Genomic DNA, 24490 nt, shown 5'->3' on the forward strand with positions numbered 1-24490 from the left:
GGACTGGAGAGGTGGGGGCTCTCCCACCGGTCCCTCCCCCATTCTCCCAGGCTCAAAGGAAGAAGAAATGTTGGCCAGGAAGGCAGAGAACCGTGAGCGGCTGAGGGACCCCTGGGGAGCCTGGTCCAGAGCAGAGAGCGCTGACTTCAGGAGGGAGAGACCCGAGTCCAGGGACTGAGACCCAGTAGGGGCCAGAGTCACTGTAAGGAGAGAAACCAGAAATCACCAAGGAGGGAAAAGCCTGGGACCCAAATTCAGCCCTGGCCTAGAGCCCAGTCCCTGCCTGGATGAGGTGCAAAAGATGGTGAGCTGAGTCCCTTTCAACAACCCACATTAAGTCTTGGCCTAATTTCTTAACCTTCATTTATTTTTTTTCTCTAACCAGTTAATCTCTGCATTCTTAAATCTCTTTCCAGCAACCATCCCCATCATGCCCAGCCCAGCTCACTGTCCCCCTCACCTGCGCAGGACAGCAGCAGCAGGGGCCGGAGGCTCAGAGCCATGTTTCCAGAAGAGTGCAGGTGCTAGAGCTGAGTTCTGGTTATTCTTACCTTGTGTGGGAGAGCCAGGTGAGGACAGGGCACGGCAGGCAGCCCCAGTCTCCGCTGACACCATAGTGTGGTCTTTCAGGAAACAATATCTGTAACCTGACAGCAGATTTGTCACCTGAGCCACTGACTACCTGATCCTTCGGCTTTGGAGAAGGAGTGCCCCCGTCAGAGTGACCAGTGATATCGGATCCCAGGGGACCCTGGGAGGAATCCGAGGATATAGCTTCAGTTAGGAGCCAGGGTGCAGATAAGAGGAGGCAGACATAGAGACGGAGCAGTTCTGGAGATCAGGAATGTAATCTAGAAGGGTCTGCAGAAATATATATAAATAGCATTAAATAAACAATAATATCAGAAATATAAGGGGGGGAGGGCCCAAGGGAGCTAAAAAGCAAGTAGAATTCAAGGGAATTGAGGAAGAAAGGGGGCCAGGAGAAAGGATCTGAGCAGTCAGGTGCATACAGAGAAGAGGAAGGAAGACAAAGGTCTGGTCCAAGGATGGAGCGCTTGGGAAGAGAGGGGCTTTTGATTCAGTACCCAGAGCCACAAAATGTTAAGAGTTGGGCAGGACTTCAGAGATCACACAGACCAAATCTCTCATGCCATGGATAAGAAAACAGACCTAGAGAGGAGTGACTTGCTCATTCGGTCACTCCAGGGTTTGGATTTGTCCTCTGGCCTTCTTTCTGTGGCCCAGGTGAAAGCCCTTAGAAAATTCTGAGGTGAGAAAAGAAAGAATGAAACCAGGTTAAATTACTATGCAAAGGGGCTACTCCTCACACACACATGTGTATGCACACAGAAAGAGGGAGAAAGAGACACTGCTCTTAGATCAGAGAGATCCATCTCTCTGATCTGGTCAGGGTGAGAAGGCTTGTCTGCCGTCTGTTTATATCCCAAGGCCTTCACTTGACACCAGCTCTAAAGAGTAATTCAACACCAAGGCTTCACTCAAACCATATTCTCTTCTTCTTTCCTTAGAACTCTTCTTTATTCTATCGCCCAAACCCGTATGTTCAAATCCATTATTACTGCACCTCTGTCCTGGAAGTTTCATTGACGATCATAGAATTTTAGAACTGGAAAAGACTTCAGGAATCCTCTGGTAAAAACTTCTCATTTTATAGATGAGGAAATGGAGGCCCAAAGAAATAGAATAACTTGGCCCACGGCAATCAAAGGAGGTGAGGGCGGTGCTGGGATTTTCCAAAATGAGTCAAAAAGTTAGAACCAGTGAAATGATCTATTGCCTCACTGTGCCAATATTTTCTCTTTGCTCATCAGAGTTACCACATCTAGTCTGAAAAACAGAGAGGAGAATCAGAGGAAGAATACGGCCTGGGTTCCCAACAGTTTCCTACTCCTGGTTCCAACCCATCCTGCAAGCCACTTAAATTTCTGCCCTTTGTTCTGTAACAACCCTCTTAAAAGAAATTCTCCCTTTTGCTGATAAGGTAGCAAAATATGACTCGACTGGATTCAAATCCTGTGTGTCCTGGGCAGTTTCTAAACTTCTCTGTGTTGGTGTTCTTTTCTGCTAAAATGAGAAATACTAGTATAGAGTTGTCATGAGTGTTAAATTTGACAAGGCATTTAAAGTATTCAGCACAGTGCCTGGCATTCATTCAAAAAAAAAAAAAAAAAACTACCTATCATGTGCTAGGCACTGTACAGAATAAACATTCACTAAATGTGACGACTGTTATTAGTTTAGCTCAATATGATTCTTTTATTTGAAGCTACAGAGTCGTAATTAATTCAGAAATTGTTACCAAGAGGTAGTGTCTTGAATGAAAGACCTTTAGAACAAGTATGGAACTAGCTGAGTCAAGCAGAGAAGGGAACAATGAGGACTTCCTCAAACCAGAAGGGGAAATTCTTGGCAGTCCACCAGATGATGAAGCAGATTAAGCAGTCCTGTTGCTGCCAAGGATTCAGACTATGCCAACTGAGGGTGAAGTGCTTAGGGTTTATAGCAAATATGTCAGCCTTATTCAATATAAGCAAGTTACTGCTTATAGTCTGGTAAAAGTTCAACAAAAGCAAGACAAGTTCCAATCCATGGATAAGAGCAATCCAGAACCAACAAACTGAAGTGACAGGGGTCCAGAGCAGGAAATTAATCATGTGTTTTGCTTAAGTGAAGTGGGTTAGATTGGTGTGGTGATTGCTATGCTCTGTGATCTGGCAACTGGAATGGAGATACGTGGGAGGAGCCAAGGGAGTTGAGAGATCTGCTGCTGCTGCTGCTAAGTCGCTTCAGTCGTGCCTGACTCTGTGCGACCCCAAAGACGACATCCCATCAGGCTCCACCTTCCCTGGGATTCTCCAGGCAAGAACACTGGAGTGGGTTGCCATTTCCTTCTCCAATGTATGAAAGTGAAAAGTGAAAGTGAAGTCACTCAGTCTTCGACTTAGCGACCCCGTGGACTGCAGCCTACCAGGCTCCTCTGTCCATGAGATTTTCCAGGCAAGAGTACTGGAGTGAGGTGCCAATCTGAAACATCCTCAATTCCCTAAACCAACCGCAGGACGCTTTCTGATTAGAACACAGGCTTCCCTTTGTAAAGCATTTGGGATCTTAGTTCCCCAACCCGGGATTGAGCCTGTGCCCCCTCCAGTGGAAGCTTGGCGTCTTAGCCACTGGACTGCAAGGAAGTCCCATTTTCCTACCTTTCCAGTTTGCCTTTTATAACTGAAATATAGATATATACTGCTAAGGACCCAAGCAACCCCCAGATCTCTTGCAGTTAGGTGGAGTCCGGTGATTAGTCTTGGCTAATGGATAGTAAATGACTAAAGAGCTAAAAGCGAGTGAGTGATGCTGTTGAGGTAACCTGGAAACCACACGTTGAGACAGCAGTGTCATAAGGCTAATTAGCCCCGATTTATCACGCAGCATTTAGAGTCAATTCTTATTTGTGAATTCTGTCTTTGCGGATTCCTCTGCTCACTAAAATGCATTTGTGACCCCAAAATCAGTAACCATGGCAATCTCACAATCATTCACAGACATGTGCAGAGTGGTGAAAAATCTGAGTCACTTGATGTGTATATTCCTAGCTGAGGTCAAATAAGGCAGTACTCAGTGCCCATACTACCCTGAATGTGTTTCATCTCGTCTGATCTTGGGAGCTAAGCAGGGCCAGGCCTGGTTGGCACTTGGATGGGAAACAAGGCAATACTCTACCTTCTTCTCACACTGTAAATAAGTGTCCTTTTCACCATCTATCTAGTGCCACAATTTTAGTATTTTTGTGCTTTTTGTTAGTAATTTCACTGTTTAAAATGGTTTTCCAGCTTCATGCTCCTAAGCACAGGAAGGCTGCAATGCACCTTACAAGAAAACGTGTGTATGATAAACATTATTCAAGCGTGAGTTATAGTACTGTTGAAAGAGGCCAATGCTACTGAATCAGCAACATATTATAATTAATAAGGTGTCTTTAAACAGAAACACCTTACAAAAAACATCCTACAGGAGGGAAGGGGAGTTTGGAGAAGAATGGATACATGTATATGTATGGCCAAGCCCCTATGCTGTCCACCTGAAACTGTCACAACATTACTAATCAGCTATAACTCCAATACAAAATAAAGTTTAAAATAAAAACACCATAGATAAAAGAAAGTTATGTATCCATCCAATGATATTTGAAGATGTGAGGGATAGTTGGAGATCAAACGGGGAAACTATGGTCCAAACTTAAAGCTTATTACAAACTGTATGCAAAAAAATTTTAATTACATCACAACTGTATCTAAATCCTAACTTCTCTTCCAAAATGCTCTTGAGGAACCATCATAGTTACCTGGCATAGAGTTTGAATCTCTTCCTTGACTCAAGGATAGTTATAGATGGGCTTTCCTGATAGCTGGTAAAGAATCCGCCTGCAATGCGGGAGACCTGGGTTCGTTCTCTGGGTTGGGAAGATCCCCTGGAGTAGGGAAAGGCTACCCACTCCAGTATTCTGGCCTAGAGAATTCCATGGACTGTATTGTCCATGGGGTCACAAAGAGTCCGACATGACTAAGTGACTTTTACTCACTAATAGCAGGGATACTAGGTCAGGGCAAGGATGAAAAGGGAGCTGGAGGAGTAATGGACTCGTTGCCAGTGGGGTTTGATCCTTAGGCCCTGAAATATTTTTATTTCGTTAGAAAAAATTTTTTTGGTTGTGCCTGGGGGGCTTGTGGAATGTGGGATCTCAGTTCCCCACCCAGAGATTGAACCTGGGCCCTCGGCAGCGAGTGTGTGGAGTCCTGACCGCTGAACTGCCAGGGAATTCCCTGAGCAGCATTTTGAGTAGTTTTTCTCAGAGTAGGGTCTGAGGACCAGCAGAATTGGCTTCACTTGTTGACATGTTAGAAAGTACAGAATCTCAGGTCCCATCCTCAGGGCCTATTGAATCAGGTGTTACATACACACATTAAAATTTCAAAAGCACATTATAGCTATATGAGGACTGATTCCCCTTCTGGATTTTTATACCTAACCTCAAATGAAGTGGAGGACTTCCTTGATGGCTCAGAGGGTAAAGCATCTGCCTGCAATGCGGGAGACCCTAGTTCGATCCCTGGGTTGGGAAGATCCCCTGGAGAAGGAAATGGCAACCCACTCCGGTACTCTTGCCTGGAAAATGCCATGGATGGAGAAGCCTGTAGGCTAGAGTCTATGGTAGGCTACAGTCTATGGGGTCGCAAAGAGTCGGACATGACTGAGCGACTTCACTTTCTTAAATGAATGGCCTGTGCTTGCCACCTCATTTTTTTAACTCCTTCTTTTATATATGTGTATATATATATACACCTGCACCAGGCCTTAGTCGCAGCATGTGGAATCTCTTAGTTGTGGCATGTGGGATCTAGTTCCCTGACCAGAGCTCAAACCCGGGCTCCCTGCACTGGGAGCGTGGAGTCTTAGCCACTGGGCCACCAGGGAAGTCTCCCTCTCAGACTTCTTTTTTTTCCCTCGCAGACTTCTTCCTGGCTCCTCTTTCTCTTCCTGTCCTTCAAACGTTCCTGTTTCCCAGGCTTCTGTGTCCAGTCTACTTTTCTTCTATTTGCACTAAATGGAAATCTTCTGTCATCTCTAATTCTGGCCGATTCCTTTGGGGTTGCTAGGTACACAAGTGCATCTAAAATTGTATCTGTAGTTCTTCGTTCCAAATACTGATGCCATCTTTCTTATTATACGATTTTATAATTTTATTTATGTATTTTTGGTTGTACTGGCTCTTCACTGCTGCTTGGGCTTTTCTCTAGTTGTGGTGAGTGGGGGCCACTCTCTAGTGGAGGCGCACAGGCTTCTCATTGTCGTGACTTCTCTTGTAGCAGAACATGGGCTCAATAGTTGAGGTGCATGGGCCTGGCTGCTCTGTGGCAAGTGGGATCGTCCCAGACCAAGGACTGAACCCATGTCTTCTGCACTGGCAGGTGGATTCTTTACCACCAAGCCACCAGGGAAGTCCATTATTACAAGATTTTAAATACAATACTGACGTTTATTTTTCAAACATTTGTGTTTTGTTTCATATTTTATGGGAAATGACTAAAATGCTTTTCCTTGAAACATAGTTAGTTCTTAGTTTTAGACAATCTTTACTTACTTTATTTTAAAAATTGAGAATTCATATAATATAAAATTTACCAGTTTAGAGTATACAATTTAGTGTTTCAAGTATTCCTCAAAAATATATATGTTCATACATGTTAACACTCAACAAGTGACAGAATTTTTAATAATAAATATTTCTAAAGATTTGAGTCATCCAACAGGATCCTCTCTAGATAATGTTACCAGTAACTAGAAACATCAAACATTGGATAACCCCCTTTCAGTGATGTTCTGTAAAGTGTTGCTACTTTGACAGGAGACAGATTAACTCTGAGGTCCCTTCTAACACTAAAAATCTGTGGGACATACTGATCTGCCCTGCCTGCTACAGAGTGGACTCAATGCCCTCAGAAATAGCAATGGAAAAAAGGGACGCAGTTTTGGCCCAGAAACAGGTGAAAACACTTTGATCAACACTTTGATTAAAGTTAACGGTGCACAGGAGAAGCAATGTTCTTAGAGTAGCAATGGGAACAACTGTTGTTGCTGTTCAGTCGCTATGTCCAACTCTTTTCGACCCCATGGACTGCAGCACACCAGGCTTCCCTGTCCACTATCTCCCAGTTTGCTCAAATTCATGTCCTTTGAGTCAGTGATGCTATCTAACCATCTCATCCTCTGTCACCCCCTTCTTTTGCCTTCAGTCTTTCCCAGCATCAGAGTCTTTTTCCAGTGAGTTGGCTCTTCGAATCAGGTGGCCAAAGTAATGGCAACAAGAGTTCTCAATTAGTTACACTCACAGCTTCTGGGGTCTCCTCACCCCCAACCCCCAGGGACTTGTACTCACTAGTGAGGTAAATTAGGACTCTAGTAGGAAGTAGACGCTTCAGAAACGATGGGCTGTCGTGACAATGCCAAGGGCAGAGTGAGACTCAGGAGCTGTGGCAAAGGGTAGAAAGCCAAGGACCGGGGCCCCCAGCAGCATCTGAACCAACTTTTCACCTGATCTGGTTGTCTTTCAGTATCCCCTCTGTCTCCGAGACAGATCACTGCACAATTATTAACAGGATTTATTAGACTTTGAATTCTACATTTCCAGCTATTTCCTTCATTTATGTTGGCCAAAAATAGTGAAGCCATCCACTGTCAGCTCTACTTGTCTTCAAAGTTCATCAGTGCCTGCACTGTAAAGAAACAGACTGTGAGGCTGGAGACCTAAGAATATTCGGAACATACAAATGTTTGGTGAAGATCCTGCTTCTCTGGGTTCCAGGTTCCTACTCACATCTTTACTAATCTTTACTCTAAATTAAGCTGTATGAGTCTGTCCTCTTTGCCACAGATGAATTAATCCGTATTTAAAGAAACCACCTTGCTACCTTTACCTCCCCTTCACCTTGTTCTCCCCAGAACACATTGGGAGGCAGGGCCAGGACCACTGGAAAAATGCACCATTTTGAAGCAGGCAAAACCTGTCTGACATCCTGCTCTCAATTCCATGTTTCAATGTTACAAATTCCTCTTATTGCTCTCCTGTGCCCACCTCTGGGGGTCACATTCCTCTTCCCTCATTGATATTTTCACTTTGGGTTGATTTTAGCCAGGTATTAGGCGGAAAACACTAATAACATGCTAATAAAAGGAGGATAGGTATTAGGAGGTATTAGGAGGATAACACTAATAAAAATGCCCCTAACTCTTCTAGTTTTTTTATTTTTAGAGGAAAAACTCATTGATCCAAATTAATCTCCAGGTAGCTAAATCTCAAGTGAGAAAATTAGGAAAAATAATTTTGAGTAGGTAGTTCTCAGCTTAAATCAAACTCTGCTATTTCAATCACATATTGTCTCTGCATCGGCCGACTCTAGAAAGGACTGAAAGGAAGAGAATTCATAAATCTCTTGAGGACAGTGGGCTCTTGAGAGCTTTCTGCCAACTATCCAATCCTCACAGCTACCAAACTTGAGCCTGAGGCCCTTACTGCCTGGGCCTGAAAGGTGACCTTCAAAGAGAGGAAACTCGCATTTCAAAAGCGGGTGGGCTGCCCAAACAGAGCAAAAGCCCACCTTACTATCTTAATTCTCAACAGCTGGAACTGGGTACTTTTCTCTTGGGAAATCAGCTCTCAGACATCACAGGATTTGTGTCCCCTACCAGGGAGATTCCCACGTGGCACAGTGGAAAAGAACCTGCCTGCCAATGCAGGAGCACAAGAGACATAGGTTCGACCCTTGGGTCGGGAAGATCCTGGAGAAGGGGATGGCAATCCACTCCAGTATTCTTGCCTGGGGAATCCCATGGTCCATGGGGTCACAAAGAGTCAGATACAACCTAGTGACTAAACAATAACAACCAGAGAAGCAGAGTTGCCAGGTCCTCACTAGGTTAGAAGAAATCAGGACATATGCCCAGAAAGTGATATGCCAAATGCTGAATTTGCCTTTTTTAGGTGTGAGGTAGAAATTCAGAGGCTGAGATGCCACAACAGTGAACATACTCTCTCTCCCCAGGTATATATATGCTGCTCTGATGAACTTAACTCCTAGCATCCATGGTATACCTGCAAACTCTTGTAACTGCTTACGCTCCTCCAGGTTATACTGAAGCTTCTCTAGCAACTCAAAATACCGGAAGAGTGAATCTCTAGGCCAGACAACACGTTCATCCTGATCCATGTCCATTAGCCCAGGCAGATTCTGGTGCACGTGAGTCTCCCAGTCCAGCTGACCTGGAAGGAGGAATGCTTCTTAAAAATACATTGAGATTCATGGAAGTTGGATAAAAGCTGATAAATTCTATGGGGGTAGAGGTGGAGAAAGCAGGGATGAAAGAGGATGCGGGAAGGAGAGAAGGAAAAAATGTGTAGCACCAAGAAACCACTTTTACAGTAAACAAAGAAAGCCACAACCGTACTTTTAAAAACTGCAGCAGAATCACAGAGGAAATGAAGAGGTGTGAAGAAAGTAATCAAGGCCAGAACATCGGACTGGTGGAGAAAAGGGGGAAATACACACAGTGGGAGAACTCCTATTAAGATTTTGGGCTGTCTCATGGAAAAGAGGGGTCTGAATTCAACTGGAAGAAACCTTCTGCTTACCGATAAGGTCACAATATCTGGAGCTAGAAACCGACGAGCAGGAGGAAAACGAAGAGGAGGAAGAAGAGAAGGAAGATGTAGACTTTCTCCTTTTGGACAAGGACTTTGTTCTTGACTTAGATGCTTTTGAACCCTTTCTAGTGGCACTCTGCTTAGACTCTTGTTGAGAAGCTTCTGTTAAGTCTGAAGGTCTCCCTTGTTGACTGGCATCTCTGGAAGTGAAAAGGGAAATTTCATTGCTTCAAATACATCTACACGATATGACTAGTTCTATCCCTATTCTAGTCCTGGCCCTGGCCTAAAAGTAGAACTTAAAGCGATGAGGCATCTCTGTTGTGGCATCTCAGCCTCTGAATTTCTACCTCACACCTAAAAAACTGCTGCCAAGATCTAAGTTTAAGCATATCCAACCTAAATTAACCAATGGGATGCGCTGCTTTTAGTGCCCTTCACTGCATAACTTCTGTGCTCACTCTTATCCAGGCTTTCACATTCCACACTCCACCTTATTTTGCAGAGTCTTAGCCCCACCCACAGCCCTTGGCCCTACGTCTATTACACCACAACTATGCCCCCTGAGCCCTCGATTCCATCTCATTATTAGAGGGACAGTGGCCTCAGGTCTTTATGTCTTCTCCATTTACGGTTGCTCCTTTGGGGATCTCATCTCCTGAGTTTAAATGCCTCCTAGATCTCTGGTGGCTCAGATGACAAAGAATCGACATGCAATGCAGGAGACCTGTGTTTGATCCCTGGGTCAGAAAGATCCCCTGGAGAAGAAAATGGCTACCCACTCCAGTATCCTCACCTGAGGATATATAGACAGAGGAGCCTGGCAGGCTACAGTCCATGGGGTCACATCAGACACAACTGAGTGACTAACACTTTCACTTCAGATGCAAATTTAAGCCCCTTGTCCAGATCTCACTCCTTAAACCAAACTTGTATATATAACATTTACTAATGTAGAAAGCTTGAATTTCTAATGGACATCTTAAATCCAATCAAAACTAAATTCTTTTCCCACCAATCTTCCATTCACGGTCTTCCCCATCTCAGGTAACTGACCCTTCCTGCTCAGGTCAGACTCTCATCCTTAAATCTTCTCTCATAACCTACATCCAACCCACCAAGAAATCCTGTTGACTCTACCTTCAAAATATATCTTTTCTCATTAGTATTGGTACTACTCTGGCCTGAACCATCAACATCTCTTATTTGGACAGCAGCATAGCCTAACTCATCTCTACGCTTCTCTTTTTGTTCTTCTTATAGTCTATCATCAACACAGCAACCAGACCAATCCTTTTCTCTTTTGAAAAATATTTATTTATTTGGCTGCACTGGGTCTGAGTTGCAGTGTGTGGGCTTAGTTGCTCCAACACATGTGGGATCTTACTTCCCAGAGCAGGTATCAAACCTGCGTTCTCTGCTGCTGCTGCTGCTGTTGCTAAGTTGCTTCAGTCGTGTCTGACTCTGTGTGACCCCATAGATGGCAGCCCACCAGGCTCCCCCGTCCCTGGGATTCTCCAGGCAAGAACACTGGAGTGGGGTGCCATTTCTGCATTGCAAGGTATATTTCTAACCACTGGACCACCAGGGAAGTCCCCAGACTAATCCTTCTTAAACGTAAGTCATTACATGTTGTTACTCTGCTATGTTCCCCTTTTCACCCAAAATCAAAGCCTAAGTCCTTACAGTGGTCCCCCCAGCCCTACAGGATCAGGTCCCCGTTGTCTTTCTGACCTCATCTCCTATCACTCTCCCCCCTGTTCACTCTACTTCAGTCACAATAGTGTCCTTGCCATTTCTCAACCACCACCAGGCATGCTTCTTGTTTAGGACCCTTGCACTAGCTGTTCCCTCTGCCAATAACACTCCTCCCATAGATATCCATGTAGTAATGCCCTCACATCCTCAAAGTCTTTGCTCAAATGTTACCTTCTCAATAAGGCCACTCTTTAAAATTAAAACCCATAATGAATCCCCACCCTATACTCCAATCCCCCTTAACCTGTTCTACATTTTACTTTTTCATAATGCTTATCATATTTTAAAATTTTTTAATTGAAGTATAGTTGATTTGCAATGTTGGGTTAATTTCTGCTGAACAGCAGTGACTCAGTTTTGCACATATACACTTTTTATATTAAATGCTTATCATATTTTAACATGTTAATTTTCTTTTTAATATGTTCATTGCTTATTGTCTCTTTCCTCCTCCTACTTCATATAAATTCTATGAAAACAGGCATTATTGTCTATTTTGTTCACTGATATGTTCCAAGCAACTAATAAGTATTCAATAATTATTAGTTGATGCATTTCTTCTTTTTCTTTCTGCTCTCTTGTCTACTGCTGCACATTCATGGCTTTGAATAGCATCTGTTTCATGGAAGGTACTGTTACTAGTTTCCTATGGTTGTGATAACAAATTACCACAAACTTGGTAGCCTAAAACAACAGAAATTTATTCTCTCACAATTCTGGAAGCTGGAAATCTGAAATCGACATGTCAACAGGGCCATGCTCCCTTTGGAAGCTCAAAGACAGAAGGTTCCTTGCTTCTTCTAGCTTCTGGTAGAAGAAGCCTGGCATCCACTGGCTTCCTTTGGCTTGTGGTTGCATCACTCCAATCTCTGTCTCTGTCTTGACAGCTTCTCCTATTCTGTGTCCATGTCTTCTCTCCCATATCTTATGAGGCTCCTAGTCGCTGGACTTATGGCCCACCTGGATAATCCAGGGTGATCACATCTCAAGATCCTTAATTTATTTGCATCTGCAGAGACCCTTTTTTCCAAATAAGGTCATGTTCACAGGTTCCGGGGGTTAGGACATGGACCTATCTTCTCGGAGGCCACTGTTCAACCCGATATGATAAGTGGTTATTGAAGGAATAGAATCCTCTCTCAGAGCCAATCTTCACCTTTGGCTTTCTACCTCTTTCACGAGTGTGCATCCCACTTCACATATACACTCCTAACCTGGCATCCAGTTTGCTAATGCTTGACCTCTGTGCCTCAGGGATTAGGTTTTGTCTCCTGCAAAGAAAAAAAAAAAAAGCAAAACAGTGAAGAGAGTTACACCGAAGCAGGAGGGTAGTAAGGAAAAAATAAAAGAATTCTGATCATTAAGTGAAGAAAAGTGGGTGAGAACAAGTTGCAGTAAAGGAGTGAAAAAGAGTAGGAAAGCCCTGAAGTGGATAAAGAATCGGGCAATATTTTAGAGCTGGGGAATTCTAACTCCGAGGCAAATCTGTCCCACAGCGGGAAACGGGATGAAGGCCAAGGAGTAGAAATAGAGGGTGGGATCGGGAAACCCTCGAGAACTGAAGGTGTGTATGAAGATATGGCAGCAGACCTCTGGATAATCTGCCGCTTGAATATGTCGGCTTTGTGCTGGACCTCCAGGTGTGTCATCTCCTCGTTCAGCTCATTCCTGATATTCTGGAAGTTAGTAACTGCCCCAGAGGGCCATTAGGAGTCGGAAGGCGGCGGTGACTAGACCTGGGGAGACCGCTTGGGTGGGGAGAAACCAAGTGAAACATCCATTCCAGGGCCCACGCTTTCCTATTACATCAGATTCTCTCCCTCTGTAATCCAGCAAACCTCGCTTTCACTCTAACTTCTTCCCAGCCCCGCTGCCCACCAAGTTTCACCTCTTCTATGCTTACCCATCATGGCTACTATGATATTTCGAAAGATAATGGAACCAAGTAACAACCAGAGGATGACATAGATGCTGCTGAAGGTGCGGCTGACCTCAGGCACCTTCCAGGTGTCCTGAAGCAGTGCATACCAGTGGTCCAGGGTGAAGAGAATGAACACGGTTACTATGGAATTCAGTAGGTCCCTAAAGAAAAAGGAGATGTGAGTACAGAGGGAGCTAATTCTCTACGAAACACTACCATTTGTACTCTCACAGCAACATACGAGCACTTCTTTGCAGTTTGCTCTGACTTTGGCTCCTTTTCTACCATACTGGTTTTTTTTTTAACCTAATCTTCAGTTTGAAATTGCTTTACTTGCTTTTCCTTTGTTATGAATAATCTATGAATATCTCTAAGTATTCCATCAGTGCCTGAGGCACAGTAGGTACTCAATACATAGATATTAACTGAATGTTTAAAAATTCAGCATGTGATTCATGCTGATTCATGTGAATGTATGGCAAAAACCACCACAATATTGTAATTAGCCTCCAATTAAAATAAATAAATTTTAAAAAATTGAATCACCAACTACACATTATTTTTGCAAGTTCATTCTACACTGTTCTATGGACTTCACCTGGTAGAGTCACAAAGTTAGCAAACATCATGCCTACTTTGTTTGCTGCATGAATTGATAGCCAAGTAAGTGGATGGATGTGTAGCATAAACATGTGATTCCAAATAATGAATAATGATAAGTATATCACAAAAGATCTCAGAAGATATCTAAATTTTCCCTCTTATCCCTCCATATACAAATTATTGAAAACATCAGAGCCTGAATAGAATGAATTCTATGACTTCCCTAAATCAATACTCTTACAAAACCACCTGTTAGTCTAAGATAGAGAGCTGAGAAGTGCTGACAAGATTGGATTCCAATTCATAAATAACTTTGTATCCTCTAAGTCCAAATAGACTTTCTACTAGTAATCAGAGTTCTCTAGACAGAGATTACTAGGAGGTTTTACTTTTGAAAGAATGTAAGTGTGTTCATGTGTAATTTCTACACTGAGAGATTGCAGTAAAACCAGTGACCATGCTTGAGAGTCATGGTAACATTTATTGATGTGTGTGAAATGTGTGAAATGCTGTGTAAGTGCTTAAATAAATTACATCATTTATCCCTATACTCATGAACTTATGCTACTTTTAATCCCATTTTTCAAAAGAGGTAACTGAAGCATAGAAACCAGGGCTTAACCACGGGAGTATACTGCTTTTTAAAGATAGTTGATAAGGGTAAGTTTGAATTTGCAAAACGCAGAGCAAACCAGGAACTAGCTGCCCTATTCTCAAAATTGGAGCTAATACCACTCACTATTCTTTGCTTTCTCTTTCCTTCTCCCTACTGTGTTCTATTCCCATTTCTTATAATAGACTATACTTGTATTACTGCACTTTGGATTCGCTTCCCAGTCTCATGTCCAGATTCTCTCCCCCACCCCCGAGGCTCCCCCTGGTCCTGCCTACGAGAAGAACTCATGATACTCCAGGTCCTGGCGAGTTGAACGGGTGTAATTCTCGAAGAAGTAGACACCAGCCACAGCAAAAATGTAGAAGAAGATGAGCAGCAACATCAAGAGGAAGGTCATGCTCTAAAGGTCATGACCTTGAGTCAGAGCTGGGCCAGACTAGGCTGATTTCCACCTACAGCCCAGTCAGGCCCACCCTGGAAATCCCCCACCAGACCCTCACTTCTAGCCTGAGCCCAGTCATCTCTAGAACACAGTGGCTTGTCCCCAGCCCTTTCTCATGGACAACATTTCACAGGGTCTCTTATTGCCTTCTTTCACCCACCCAGACTGTTTCATGTTATATCCCCATGTTTTTCCACTTTGCCCACCTGATAGAGCTGCAATAGTCAAATTACCTTGAGGGCCCTGACCAGGGCCAAAATGATGACTCGAACTTGATGGAATCGTGCAAAGAGTTTGAGAGACCTTAGTACCCGGCAGATCCTCAGCAACTGGAGCCATACAGGTTTGCTTGTTACCCCTGCCAGCACCACAATCTCAGGAATCAGGGACTGTAGGAAACACAGATTGTGAGTAAAATACACCCCTCAAAGCACCCAGTACAGCTGCCCTTTTTTTATCTCTTCTTTTCATAGTTCTTTGGTCATTATCCTTTGAATAGCATTTTCTGGGGACTGTTTCCTATTCAGTCTTCCTATAAAAAATTACTTAAACTCTGCATTTCAACTTGCTCAGATGTAAAAAGGGGATTATCTCAGTGCTTATCTCATTAGATTACTGTGGAGCTCAAATGAAAAAAAAAAAGCAAGTAAAACAGGATAGTTCCTGACATTTAATAAGTGCCTAGTAACTGGTAGAAGTTATTGCTGAGGTTAATGTGATTAGATTCTTCCTTGCTTCTAATAACAACTCCTGCAATGCCTGACTTTTAGTTTTAGAGAAAAAACAACCAAAATAAGGAAGTTAGGTACATTTCTATTTGTTTCTTCCTATACTGTAACCATCTTTTCTTGTCTTTGATTCACCTAGGCACATTTCTCCGTCCAGTAAATTAACCTTCAGGATATCTATCTATCCTTACCAATACTGTGACCACAAAGTCAAAAACGTTCCAAGCATTCTTCCAGAAGAGAAAAAAGCTGGATAGCCACATAAGAAGGATCTCCAAGATGAAAATAAGCAAGATGAACCAAGCTGCCACCTCCAGAGTCAGCTTCAGTGGCTCCAATTGGGTATTTGCAGATTCGAGCAATTCTGTGAGAATAGAGCAAAGGATGAGTAGAGCTTAAAGAAGGGGGAAGTTGAATGATAGAGAATGATTAGCAACTGCTAAAAAGCCACAGTTGTGCCCACTGCTATGCCATTTTTCTTTTGGAAAATTAAGGAGTTTCTCTCCTTAATACTGTTGTTGGTTCAACCTATGAAACAGAACTGAACATGAAAAATAGCTTCAAGTCATCTACTGTTGGTTCTGGTACGTGTTAACAGCTACAAGTTACTGCCTTCTCACTCTGGGGTCAGAAAGTCACCAAGGAATTGCTTAACGACCACCAATGCTGTCTGCTGTCTGTTGTTTGGTGTTACCGGAACACCAAACTTCACAAAGCAGCAATGGGCCTTCAGAAAAGAATGCAAATGTAGGGCCATGGTATGGAAAGTGTTTTATAACATATCTAGGAACAAGAAACCAAATTCATGGGATGTATTAGGCTATAACAAGAAATTACCTGGTTGTTATTTTTATTTATTTGGCTGTGCTTGAGTCTTCACCGGGGCATGTGGGCAGCACACAGGCTTCCCAGCGCAGGGGCCTCTCTCTAGTTGCGGCGCGTGGGTGGGCTTAGTCATGCAGGTGAGTTTACCTGCCTCTCAGGATGTGGGATCTTAGGCTCAGACCAGGGACTGAACCTATGTCCCCTGTATTGGAAGGCAGATCCTTAACCACTGGACCACCAGGAAAGTCCTTTTGTTAGTTTTAAAACTTTCCCTTTCTATTTTGCCTAAAATTGATTTTATTCTGCAGACTGAATCCAAATTGAACCCTCTGTAGAACCTATTTGCTAACTTTGATTTCTTAACTCATCTTTCAACCCTCTTCACTTCTTCTATACATTTAATAGATGTATATCATGCTGTAGAAAAAAGCATTAAGATCAAAATAGGTTTAAAAGCTAAATAATAATTTGTTTCTCTTTGAAACAGAATAATCTGAGAACCTCCAAAGGCACTATGACTGATATGCCTGGCGGTTAATAGAGACAACAAGAGAATAATCAATCACCTTGAACAACACAAACTGCTGTGTAATTTTGATACATACTCAGTTATAAATTGTTATTGTTTTTAGCAATGTTTTGGCTAATTACATCTATTATGAAGTAAGGAACACTGATATTCAAATACAACTTCATGGAGAGCAAAAGAATAATCCTGCAAGTTTATTTCAAGACAATCTTCATCAGATTCTATAAATTGCATTCATCTGATAGAAAATTTTATTTAGCACATAAAGATATCTCTAGAACCTCAAAAATCAGTGTTAAAATTGTGTTATACTCAGGTTTTTTTTTTGTTGGAAATAAGGACTATTCACACTCATGATGTGTTATTTTCAGAGAAGGGCTTGCAAATAAGCCAAATCTTCTTTCTTTTCTCACTCTCACCACATAGAAGCAAAATATGAAAAGTATAAAAATAAGCCAATTGGTGTCTGAAGTGCAAAGAATTACCAATATCATTCTAAAAGAAGATTAGTTCCTATTTTTTTATGCCCGAACACATAATTAAATTTTCACCTACACTTTAACATATATAACATGTATTTAACATATAATACATAATGTTGTAAACCTAAAACTAGTACATATCTAATTTTTTTGAAAGAAACAAAAACTATAAAAATATAATACATAGGGAATTCCTTGGTGACCCAGGGTCCAGTGGTTAGGAGGCACTTTTACTGCCACGGGCCAGGGTTTGATCCCTGATCAGAGAACAAAGATCCCGTTAGCCATCCAACACAGCCAAAAAAAAAAAAAAACCAATAAAGTAAATATATTTGCTACCCAAACCAAACTTAACATATGTTGTTGTTCTTCAGTTGCTAAGTCATGTCTGATTCTTTGTGACCCCATGGACTGCAGAACGCCAGGCTCCCCTGTCCTTTACTATCTCTCGAAGTTTGCTCAACTCATGTCCATTGAGTTGGTGATGCCATCCAACCATCTCATCCTCTGCCTCCTCCTTCTCTTTTTGCCTTCAATCTTTCCCAGCATCAGCGTCTTTTCCAATGAGTCATCTCTTCACATCAGATGGCCAAAGTATTGGAGCTTCAGCTTCAGCATCAGTCCTTCCAATGAATATTCAGGGTTGACATCCTTTAGGATTGACTGGTTTGATCTCCTTGCTGTCCAAGGGACTCTCAAGAGTCTTCTCCAACACCACAGTTCAAGAGCATCAATTCTTTGGTGCTCAGCTTCTTTATGATCCAACTGTCACATCCGTACATGACCACTGGAAAAACCATAGCTTTGATTATATGGACCTTTGTTGGCAAAGTGATGCCTTTGGTTTTTAATACACTGTCTAGGTTTGTCATAGCCTTCCTTCCAAGGAGCAGTGAAAGTCGCTCAGACTCTGAAACCCCATGGACTGTATAGTCCATGGAATTCTCCAGGCCAGAATACTGGAGTGGGTAGCCTTTCCCTTCTCCAGCAGATCTTCCTGATCCAGGAATCGAACCAGGGTCTCCTGCATTGCAGGTGGATTCTTTACCAACCGAGCTATGAGGGAAGTATAGGAGCAAGTGTCTCTTAATTTCATGGCTACAGTCACTGTCTGCAGTGATTCTGGAGCCCAAGAAAACAAACTCAGTCACTGCTTCTACTTTTTTCCCTTCTATTTGCCATTAAGTGATGGGACCAGATGCCATGATCTTAGTTTTTTGTTGTTGTTGTTGTTAATTTTGTACTTTGTAGTGATCTTAGTTTTTTGAATGTTGAGTTTTAAGCCAGCTTTTTCACTCTTCTCTTTCACCCTCATCAAGAGGCTCTAGTTCTTGTTCACTTTCTGCCACTAGAGTGATATCATCTACAAATCTGAGGTTGTTGATATTTCTCCCAGCAGTCTTGATTCCAGTTTGTGATTCATCCAGCTCAGCATTTTGTATGATGTATTCTGCATACAGATTTATAATCAGAGTGACAATATACAGCCCTGTATTCCTTTCCCAATTTGGAACCAGTCAGTGGTTGGGTTCTAACTGTTGCTTCTTGGCTGGCATACAGATTTCTACAGAGAGAGGTAAGGAAGTTACCTGTTTGTTGTGATACACACAGTCAAAGATTTTAGCGTAGTCAATGAAGCAGATGTTTTTCTGTAATTCCTTTGCTTTCTCTATGATCCAACAAATGTTGGCAATTTGATCTCTGATTCCTCTGCCTTTTCTAAACCCAGCTTGTTCATCTGGAAGTTCTTGGTTCATGTACTACTGAAACCTAGCTTGAAGGATTTTGAGTATAACCTTCCTAGCGTGTGAAATGAGTGCAACTGCACTGTAGTTTAACATTCTTTGGCATTGCCCTTCTTTGGGATTTGAATAAAAATTGACCTTTTCCAGCTCTGAGGCCACTGCTGAGTTTTCCAAATTTACAGACATATTGAGTGCATCACTTTAACACCATCATCTTTTAGGATCTTAAATAGCTTAATTGGAATTCCATCACCTCCACTAGCTTTGTTGAGTCAATATATAATGCCACATAAAAATTAATTTCTAGACAAATAATATACTTTCTTTTAAAAAAGCATGATCACTTATAAAATGGAAAAAGTATAAATTTGCTCACATTTTATTATTAAAATTACAACACTAAAATAAAATAGTAACATGTTACTTTAAAATATTTTTACTGCAATTTACTTCTCCATATCACAGAAAAAAACATGACAAAATAAAATGATTATAATTACTAAGGAGGTTTTCAAAGTTATATATGTTTTCCTGGGAAACAAAGTCATAGGACAACAAAGATTGGGGAGCTTTGATCTAGAGAACTGTTACTTACATTAGTATTTTTCTCCCTATCTCTAACAGTAATATTTATGATCTGGAAAACTGCTTTTAAAAATCTAAACAAAGTCTTAATGTTTATCACACAAATTAGTCTATTCAAAAAAACTGTTAGTCACAAATTATTTCCCTCTGCCAACTCCCTCCTGCCTTTCTATCATGCGTGCATGCTAAGTTGCTTCAGTCCTGTCCAACTCTTTGCAACCCTATGGACTATAGCCTGCCAGGCTCCTCTGTCCATGAGATTCTCCAGGCAAGAATATTGAAGTGGGTTGCCATGCCCTCCTCCAGGGGATCTTCCAAACCCAGGGACTAAACCCCCACCTCTTATGTCTCCTGCATTGGCAGGCAGGTTCTTTCCATGAGAAAGTATTTAATGATCTTGCCAGGTGGTTGCCACATAGGCAGTCCACCGTTCCTTTGACACAATAATCATATTTCATATTCAGCTATTTTACCAAAAAGAATGGTTAGTGTTGTTCTATTTTGATTTGCCCATTAGATCCAAGGAATTCCATATAATTACTGCCCATTAGATCCAGGGAATCTCATATATTTACTTTATATTCTAAGGCTTAAGTCTATATCCCTAATCCTACAAGGTAAACACTTGCCAATTATCATGATTAACAAGAAATAGGAAATGTGGGCAAAATCCTCACCACTGTGGGGAGGAAATAAAAGAGTTCAAAGCATATAGTATACTGGAGTTGGCCAATGACACCAATTACTGTTGGGTCTTAAAATACTTCTGACCTGACTGCATTAAAACACTACTGTTAAGGTGGGAAACGTCCCCCAAATAGTGATGAAACGAGGAAGTGAGTTCTTCTACTCTCCTTTCTGAGTGGTTTGTTTGAGATGTAATCAAATGAGTTCATTGATTTTCCAAACATTCTTTTGCTTTTAATACGTTTCATAAAATTTATGACTGGTTTTAGAGTGATTTACTTTTTAAGTCACTCTTCTGGCTCATCTAACATCTTAGTTGTACCTTTACATACATTGTGAGCTTTCTTATTTGTACTTAATCTTTCTAAATCTATTTGTAAAAATGTAAATGTTGGATCACCTGCTGATAGGCACTCAGTATCTCTATTAGGAGATCCATTATATTAAAAACAAAAAACAAAAAACAGTCCCCTACACACGAACCTTCAAGTTGCAAACTTTCAAAGATGCCAATGTGCGTTCACACATCCAATCACATAAGTTAGCTCATGTGTCTGGTGTACACGGTCATGTGTGTGCATCCTTTACAAGTGGTTGTGTTTTCATGTACTTTACTGTACAGTACCACATAGAGTACAGTATCTTTATTTCAAGACCAGGATGTCCAGAAGCAAGTGTAAAAACAGTGGTCATGTAGCTGGTACTGCTAAGAGGCACCAGAAATTGGAGGTCCAGAGAAAGGAACGAAGAGAGACAAGAGAAAGAAGTACCAGAAGAACCAGAGAGAGTCACAACGCAGGAAATGGCGAGTGGATTTTCTTTATTTGAGATACTTTTAGCTTTTGAGGCACAGAACCCGAACATAGAACAGTACACAAAGGTTGCAGCAGCCGTTCAGAACACAATCCAGTGCCCCCGTGTCATCGAAGACAAGAAAAAAAAAAAAAAAGAGTGCTACGACCCAGACATCACTGGATTGTTTCTTTCATGAGCATAGATAGAATTGAATTCAGCAAGGAACCATCAACATCAGGCATGAACGAAATTGCAGCTTGCCCTCCATCTCCTATGGTTAATGATGCTTCAGCTCTACCATCTCCCACCTCCTCTCCCTCCTCCAGTCAGTACTTCTTCTTGCTTATTCACTCGATGCCAACTGCTGTGTGCCAAATCTTGTAGTGTACCTTTCAGGGTACTGTACTGTGAGATTTAAAATGTTTTATTTTTTTTCAGTTTTTAAATTTTTAAAATTTATTTTTGGCTGTGCTGGGTCTTTGTTGTTGCATGGGCTTCCTCTAATTGTGATGAACAGGGACACTTTCTAGTCGAGTGTACAGGCTTCTCGCTGTGGTGGCTTCTCTTGTTGCAAAGCACAGGCTCTAGGGTACACAGGCTCCAGAGCACAGGCTCAACAATTGTGGCACACAGGATTGTTGCTCCATGGCATGTGGTAGCCTCTTGGACCAGGGATCGAACCTGTGTCTCACGCGCTGGCAGACGGATTCTTTACCACTGCACCATCAGGGAAGCCCTTATTTGTTTTTTCTTTACATATTATTTGTGTGAAAAGTATCATAAACCTATTACAGTATGTTAGCACTATATAGCAGATGGTGTTGGGTACCTTGACTAACTTTGTTGGACTTATGAATACACTCTCAGAATGACTCGTTCATATGTAGGGGACTTACCGTATTAGACTAAACTAACTAACACAAGAAATACAGGTGGTTTTCCCATCTCCAATTTCTTAGGAGCCTGCTACCCCTACCTCTAAGTGTCTGGACTACCTTAGACTACTTTTGAGAGCCCTCCCAATGTTTCTAGGTCTTAGCAGTTGCACAAATCCAGGGGACTTAATATAATTGTCACTATCACAATTCAAATAACATTCAAAAGTGTAAAGTGATCAACTTGAAGGAACAATGACCCCCATCCTTTCATTCAATGTGAGTTCTCACCTATTTCAACCATCAGTACAACTGTATTCAAGAAGATGAGGAAGATGATAAAGTTTCTGAAGATAGGACCTGTCTTCTCTTAAGAAAACATACAGAATGAAGTTCTTTCTAATTTATGCAGGCGACATAATTAGGGCAATAGAACCCTAATGAGAAGAAAATGGAGTTTGGGAAGGAAAAAATAAGTCCTTAGGCAGATGATGAGGCAAGAGTGAGTAAAATGGGATAAAAATGAGTGGCAAGAGGAACCTCCCTGGTGGTCCAGTGGTTAAGACTCTGCCTTCTAATGCAGCAGGTATGGGTTCAATCCCTGGTCCGAGAACTAAGGTCCCACATGCCATGGGGCATAACCAAAAAAAAAAAAAAACAACAACACAACTCTTGTGGGGGGTGGGGAGTTTGGGAGGAAGGGATAGTTAGGGAGTTTGGGATCGACATGTACACACTGTTATATTTAAAATGGACAACCAACAGGGACCTACCGCATAGCACAGGGAACTCTGCTCAATGTTTTGTGGCAGCCTGGATGGGAGAGCTTGGGAGAGAATGGATATATGTTTATGCATGGCTGAGTCCCTTTGCTGTCTGCTATTACAACACTGTCAACTGGCCATACTCCAATAAAAAATAAAAGTTAAAAAAAAATAAGTGGCATGAAAGGATACGCTCAAGGACCCATCCAGCCCATAAGGAAAGAGGTGGCCTCTCGCTGCATCGCACTCGAAGGGTGCTCATTAGCCTCTGGGCATGTGTAATCCGTTCTACATGACGAGGTTTTATGGAGAAGCGTACAAGCTGGTGTTGATCTCCCAACATAAGCTTCTTCTGACGGGAAGAATCTACATCAAACATAAAAAAGGGACAGTGGATAAACATAAAAAGAAATCTTTGGGAGTATCAAGAGCAGGTAGGGTTGAGCGGTGGGAACACTTGTTAAGTAATGGACCCCTCCCACACCCCCGAGGGCTTACCTTACTGTTCCTTCACAGAGCAACTAATACTAGTTTGAAGTAAGAGCTAACCTATTGCTTATGACCAACACTGTTCATGCCCAAGATAAGTTACAGGTTCAACCCTCAAAGTTCTCAATGTCTTTGGTGGAAACATCCAGGCCAACCAGGGCTACTAGCTATCCTAGGCCTAAAAACGAGTGACATAGTTCTATCTCCTGGATTCAGAGCTTTATTTACTAAGTCTTTATCAAGTTTGGTGTAACTTTTTAAAAGCTGCAACCAAACCAATCTCCCCTGAATTTTCCACCCTTAAAATTTTTTCTGCTTCCTACTCTTCGGTGGGTGTGGTTACATGTGTGTGTGTGTGTATTCAGTCACTCAGTTGTGTCCAACTCGTTGTGACCCCATGGGCTGTAGCCTGCCAGGCTCCTCTGTCCATGGGATTCTCCAGGCAAGAATACTGGAGTGGGTTGCCATTTCCTCTTCAAGGGGATCTTCCCCACCCAGGGATCAAACCTGCATCTCCTGTGTCTCCTGCACTGGCAGGCAGATTCTTTACCACTGTGCCACCTGGGAAGGGTGTGGATGGGAGCCTTAAATGCATCTTAGTGAAGAAACAGGCTGCTGACCAAGTATCTCTCGGATTGTGTGCCGTGGCACAGCTTGGCTCAAGCCTTGCAGATGCTCGATGAGAGAGAAAGTATCAATGAGCCGGGAACGAATGGCATCAGCCCGGGGTAGTTGCATGTGTCCTGATGGGTGATAAGTGGCCATGTCTGTTAAGAAAATAAAAGTGTCATTTTATTTTTGGAGTTGCACCAAGGCTTAGAGATTCTCTTCCCTTTCTCCCAAGGTCTTCGCCCTTAAGAGGACAAATACATTGTACTCAGACTCAAGGCCTTTTGAAACAAAAGGAGACGGGATTCATTAAAGAATCTGCGTAGTTGACTAAGCGGCCAGGCGCCTTCCCCCGTGTGACAGCAGTTCTAGTTAAATGCAGCAGCCACAAAAGGTAGGAGTCCCGGGTTGGACAAAGAGGAATTCAAGCACTACCTGGACCTGAGGGAGTCAGGTAATGCAATGAGATGGGACAGAGGGAGGGCTCAGGAACTGGCTCCGAAAAGAAAAACCCAGTTCCATGAGGAACTGGATAAAAGGCAACAGCCTGACATTTTGAAAATGTGTCCGATCCCAAGCGTGACCACTCCAACGCGCTCCCTCGGGTGCCAGCTCCTTCTCTCAATTCCCGCTCCTGGGCCTCATCTCAGCCCAGGCTCTCTTCCGCCCACTCAGCCCTGACTTCAACTCCTCCGCCTCCGGTTCTGGCGCCCCCTGAGCTCGGCTGTCCGCAGGCGGGACGAATTCAGGGTCGGCTCCCAGCTCCGCAGCGCCACACGTCCGGCTCCCGCCCGGTCCCGCCCGGTCCCGGGTTCCGGCT

The 24490-nt window shown here is 42.6% G+C and overlaps 2 protein-coding genes across 2 annotated transcripts in view; both read right to left on the minus strand.

Moving 5' to 3' along the window:
* STRC (stereocilin) overlaps nucleotides 1-503 on the minus strand; it is a 17354-nt gene extending 16851 nt beyond the window's left edge. Inside the window, exons 1-2 of the mRNA XM_010836156.1 lie at nucleotides 461-503; nucleotides 19-200 (exon numbers count right to left, since the gene is read on the minus strand). Coding sequence (XP_010834458.1) covers nucleotides 19-200; nucleotides 461-503 — 225 coding nt within the window. The remainder of the gene's footprint in view (nucleotides 1-18; nucleotides 201-460) is intronic.
* A 6714-nt stretch (nucleotides 504-7217) lies between these two features.
* The window catches only part of CATSPER2 (cation channel, sperm associated 2), a 17810-nt gene continuing 537 nt past the window's right edge, over nucleotides 7218-24490 (minus strand). Inside the window, exons 2-13 of the mRNA XM_010836158.1 lie at nucleotides 23682-23828; nucleotides 22765-22938; nucleotides 22100-22168; nucleotides 15477-15649; nucleotides 14791-14946; nucleotides 14391-14515; nucleotides 12879-13057; nucleotides 12566-12665; nucleotides 12190-12246; nucleotides 9206-9417; nucleotides 8669-8836; nucleotides 7218-7292 (exon numbers count right to left, since the gene is read on the minus strand). Of these exons, the coding sequence (XP_010834460.1) occupies nucleotides 7261-7292; nucleotides 8669-8836; nucleotides 9206-9417; nucleotides 12190-12246; nucleotides 12566-12665; nucleotides 12879-13057; nucleotides 14391-14515; nucleotides 14791-14946; nucleotides 15477-15649; nucleotides 22100-22168; nucleotides 22765-22938; nucleotides 23682-23826 (1590 nt within the window). The 5' untranslated portion in view covers nucleotides 23827-23828 and the 3' untranslated portion in view covers nucleotides 7218-7260. The remainder of the gene's footprint in view (nucleotides 7293-8668; nucleotides 8837-9205; nucleotides 9418-12189; nucleotides 12247-12565; nucleotides 12666-12878; nucleotides 13058-14390; nucleotides 14516-14790; nucleotides 14947-15476; nucleotides 15650-22099; nucleotides 22169-22764; nucleotides 22939-23681; nucleotides 23829-24490) is intronic.

This window comes from Bison bison, unplaced genomic scaffold, assembly GCF_000754665.1.
Source record: "Bison bison bison isolate TAMUID 2011002044 unplaced genomic scaffold, Bison_UMD1.0 scf7180017864061, whole genome shotgun sequence".
NCBI classification, from domain to species: Eukaryota; Metazoa; Chordata; class Mammalia; order Artiodactyla; family Bovidae; genus Bison; species Bison bison.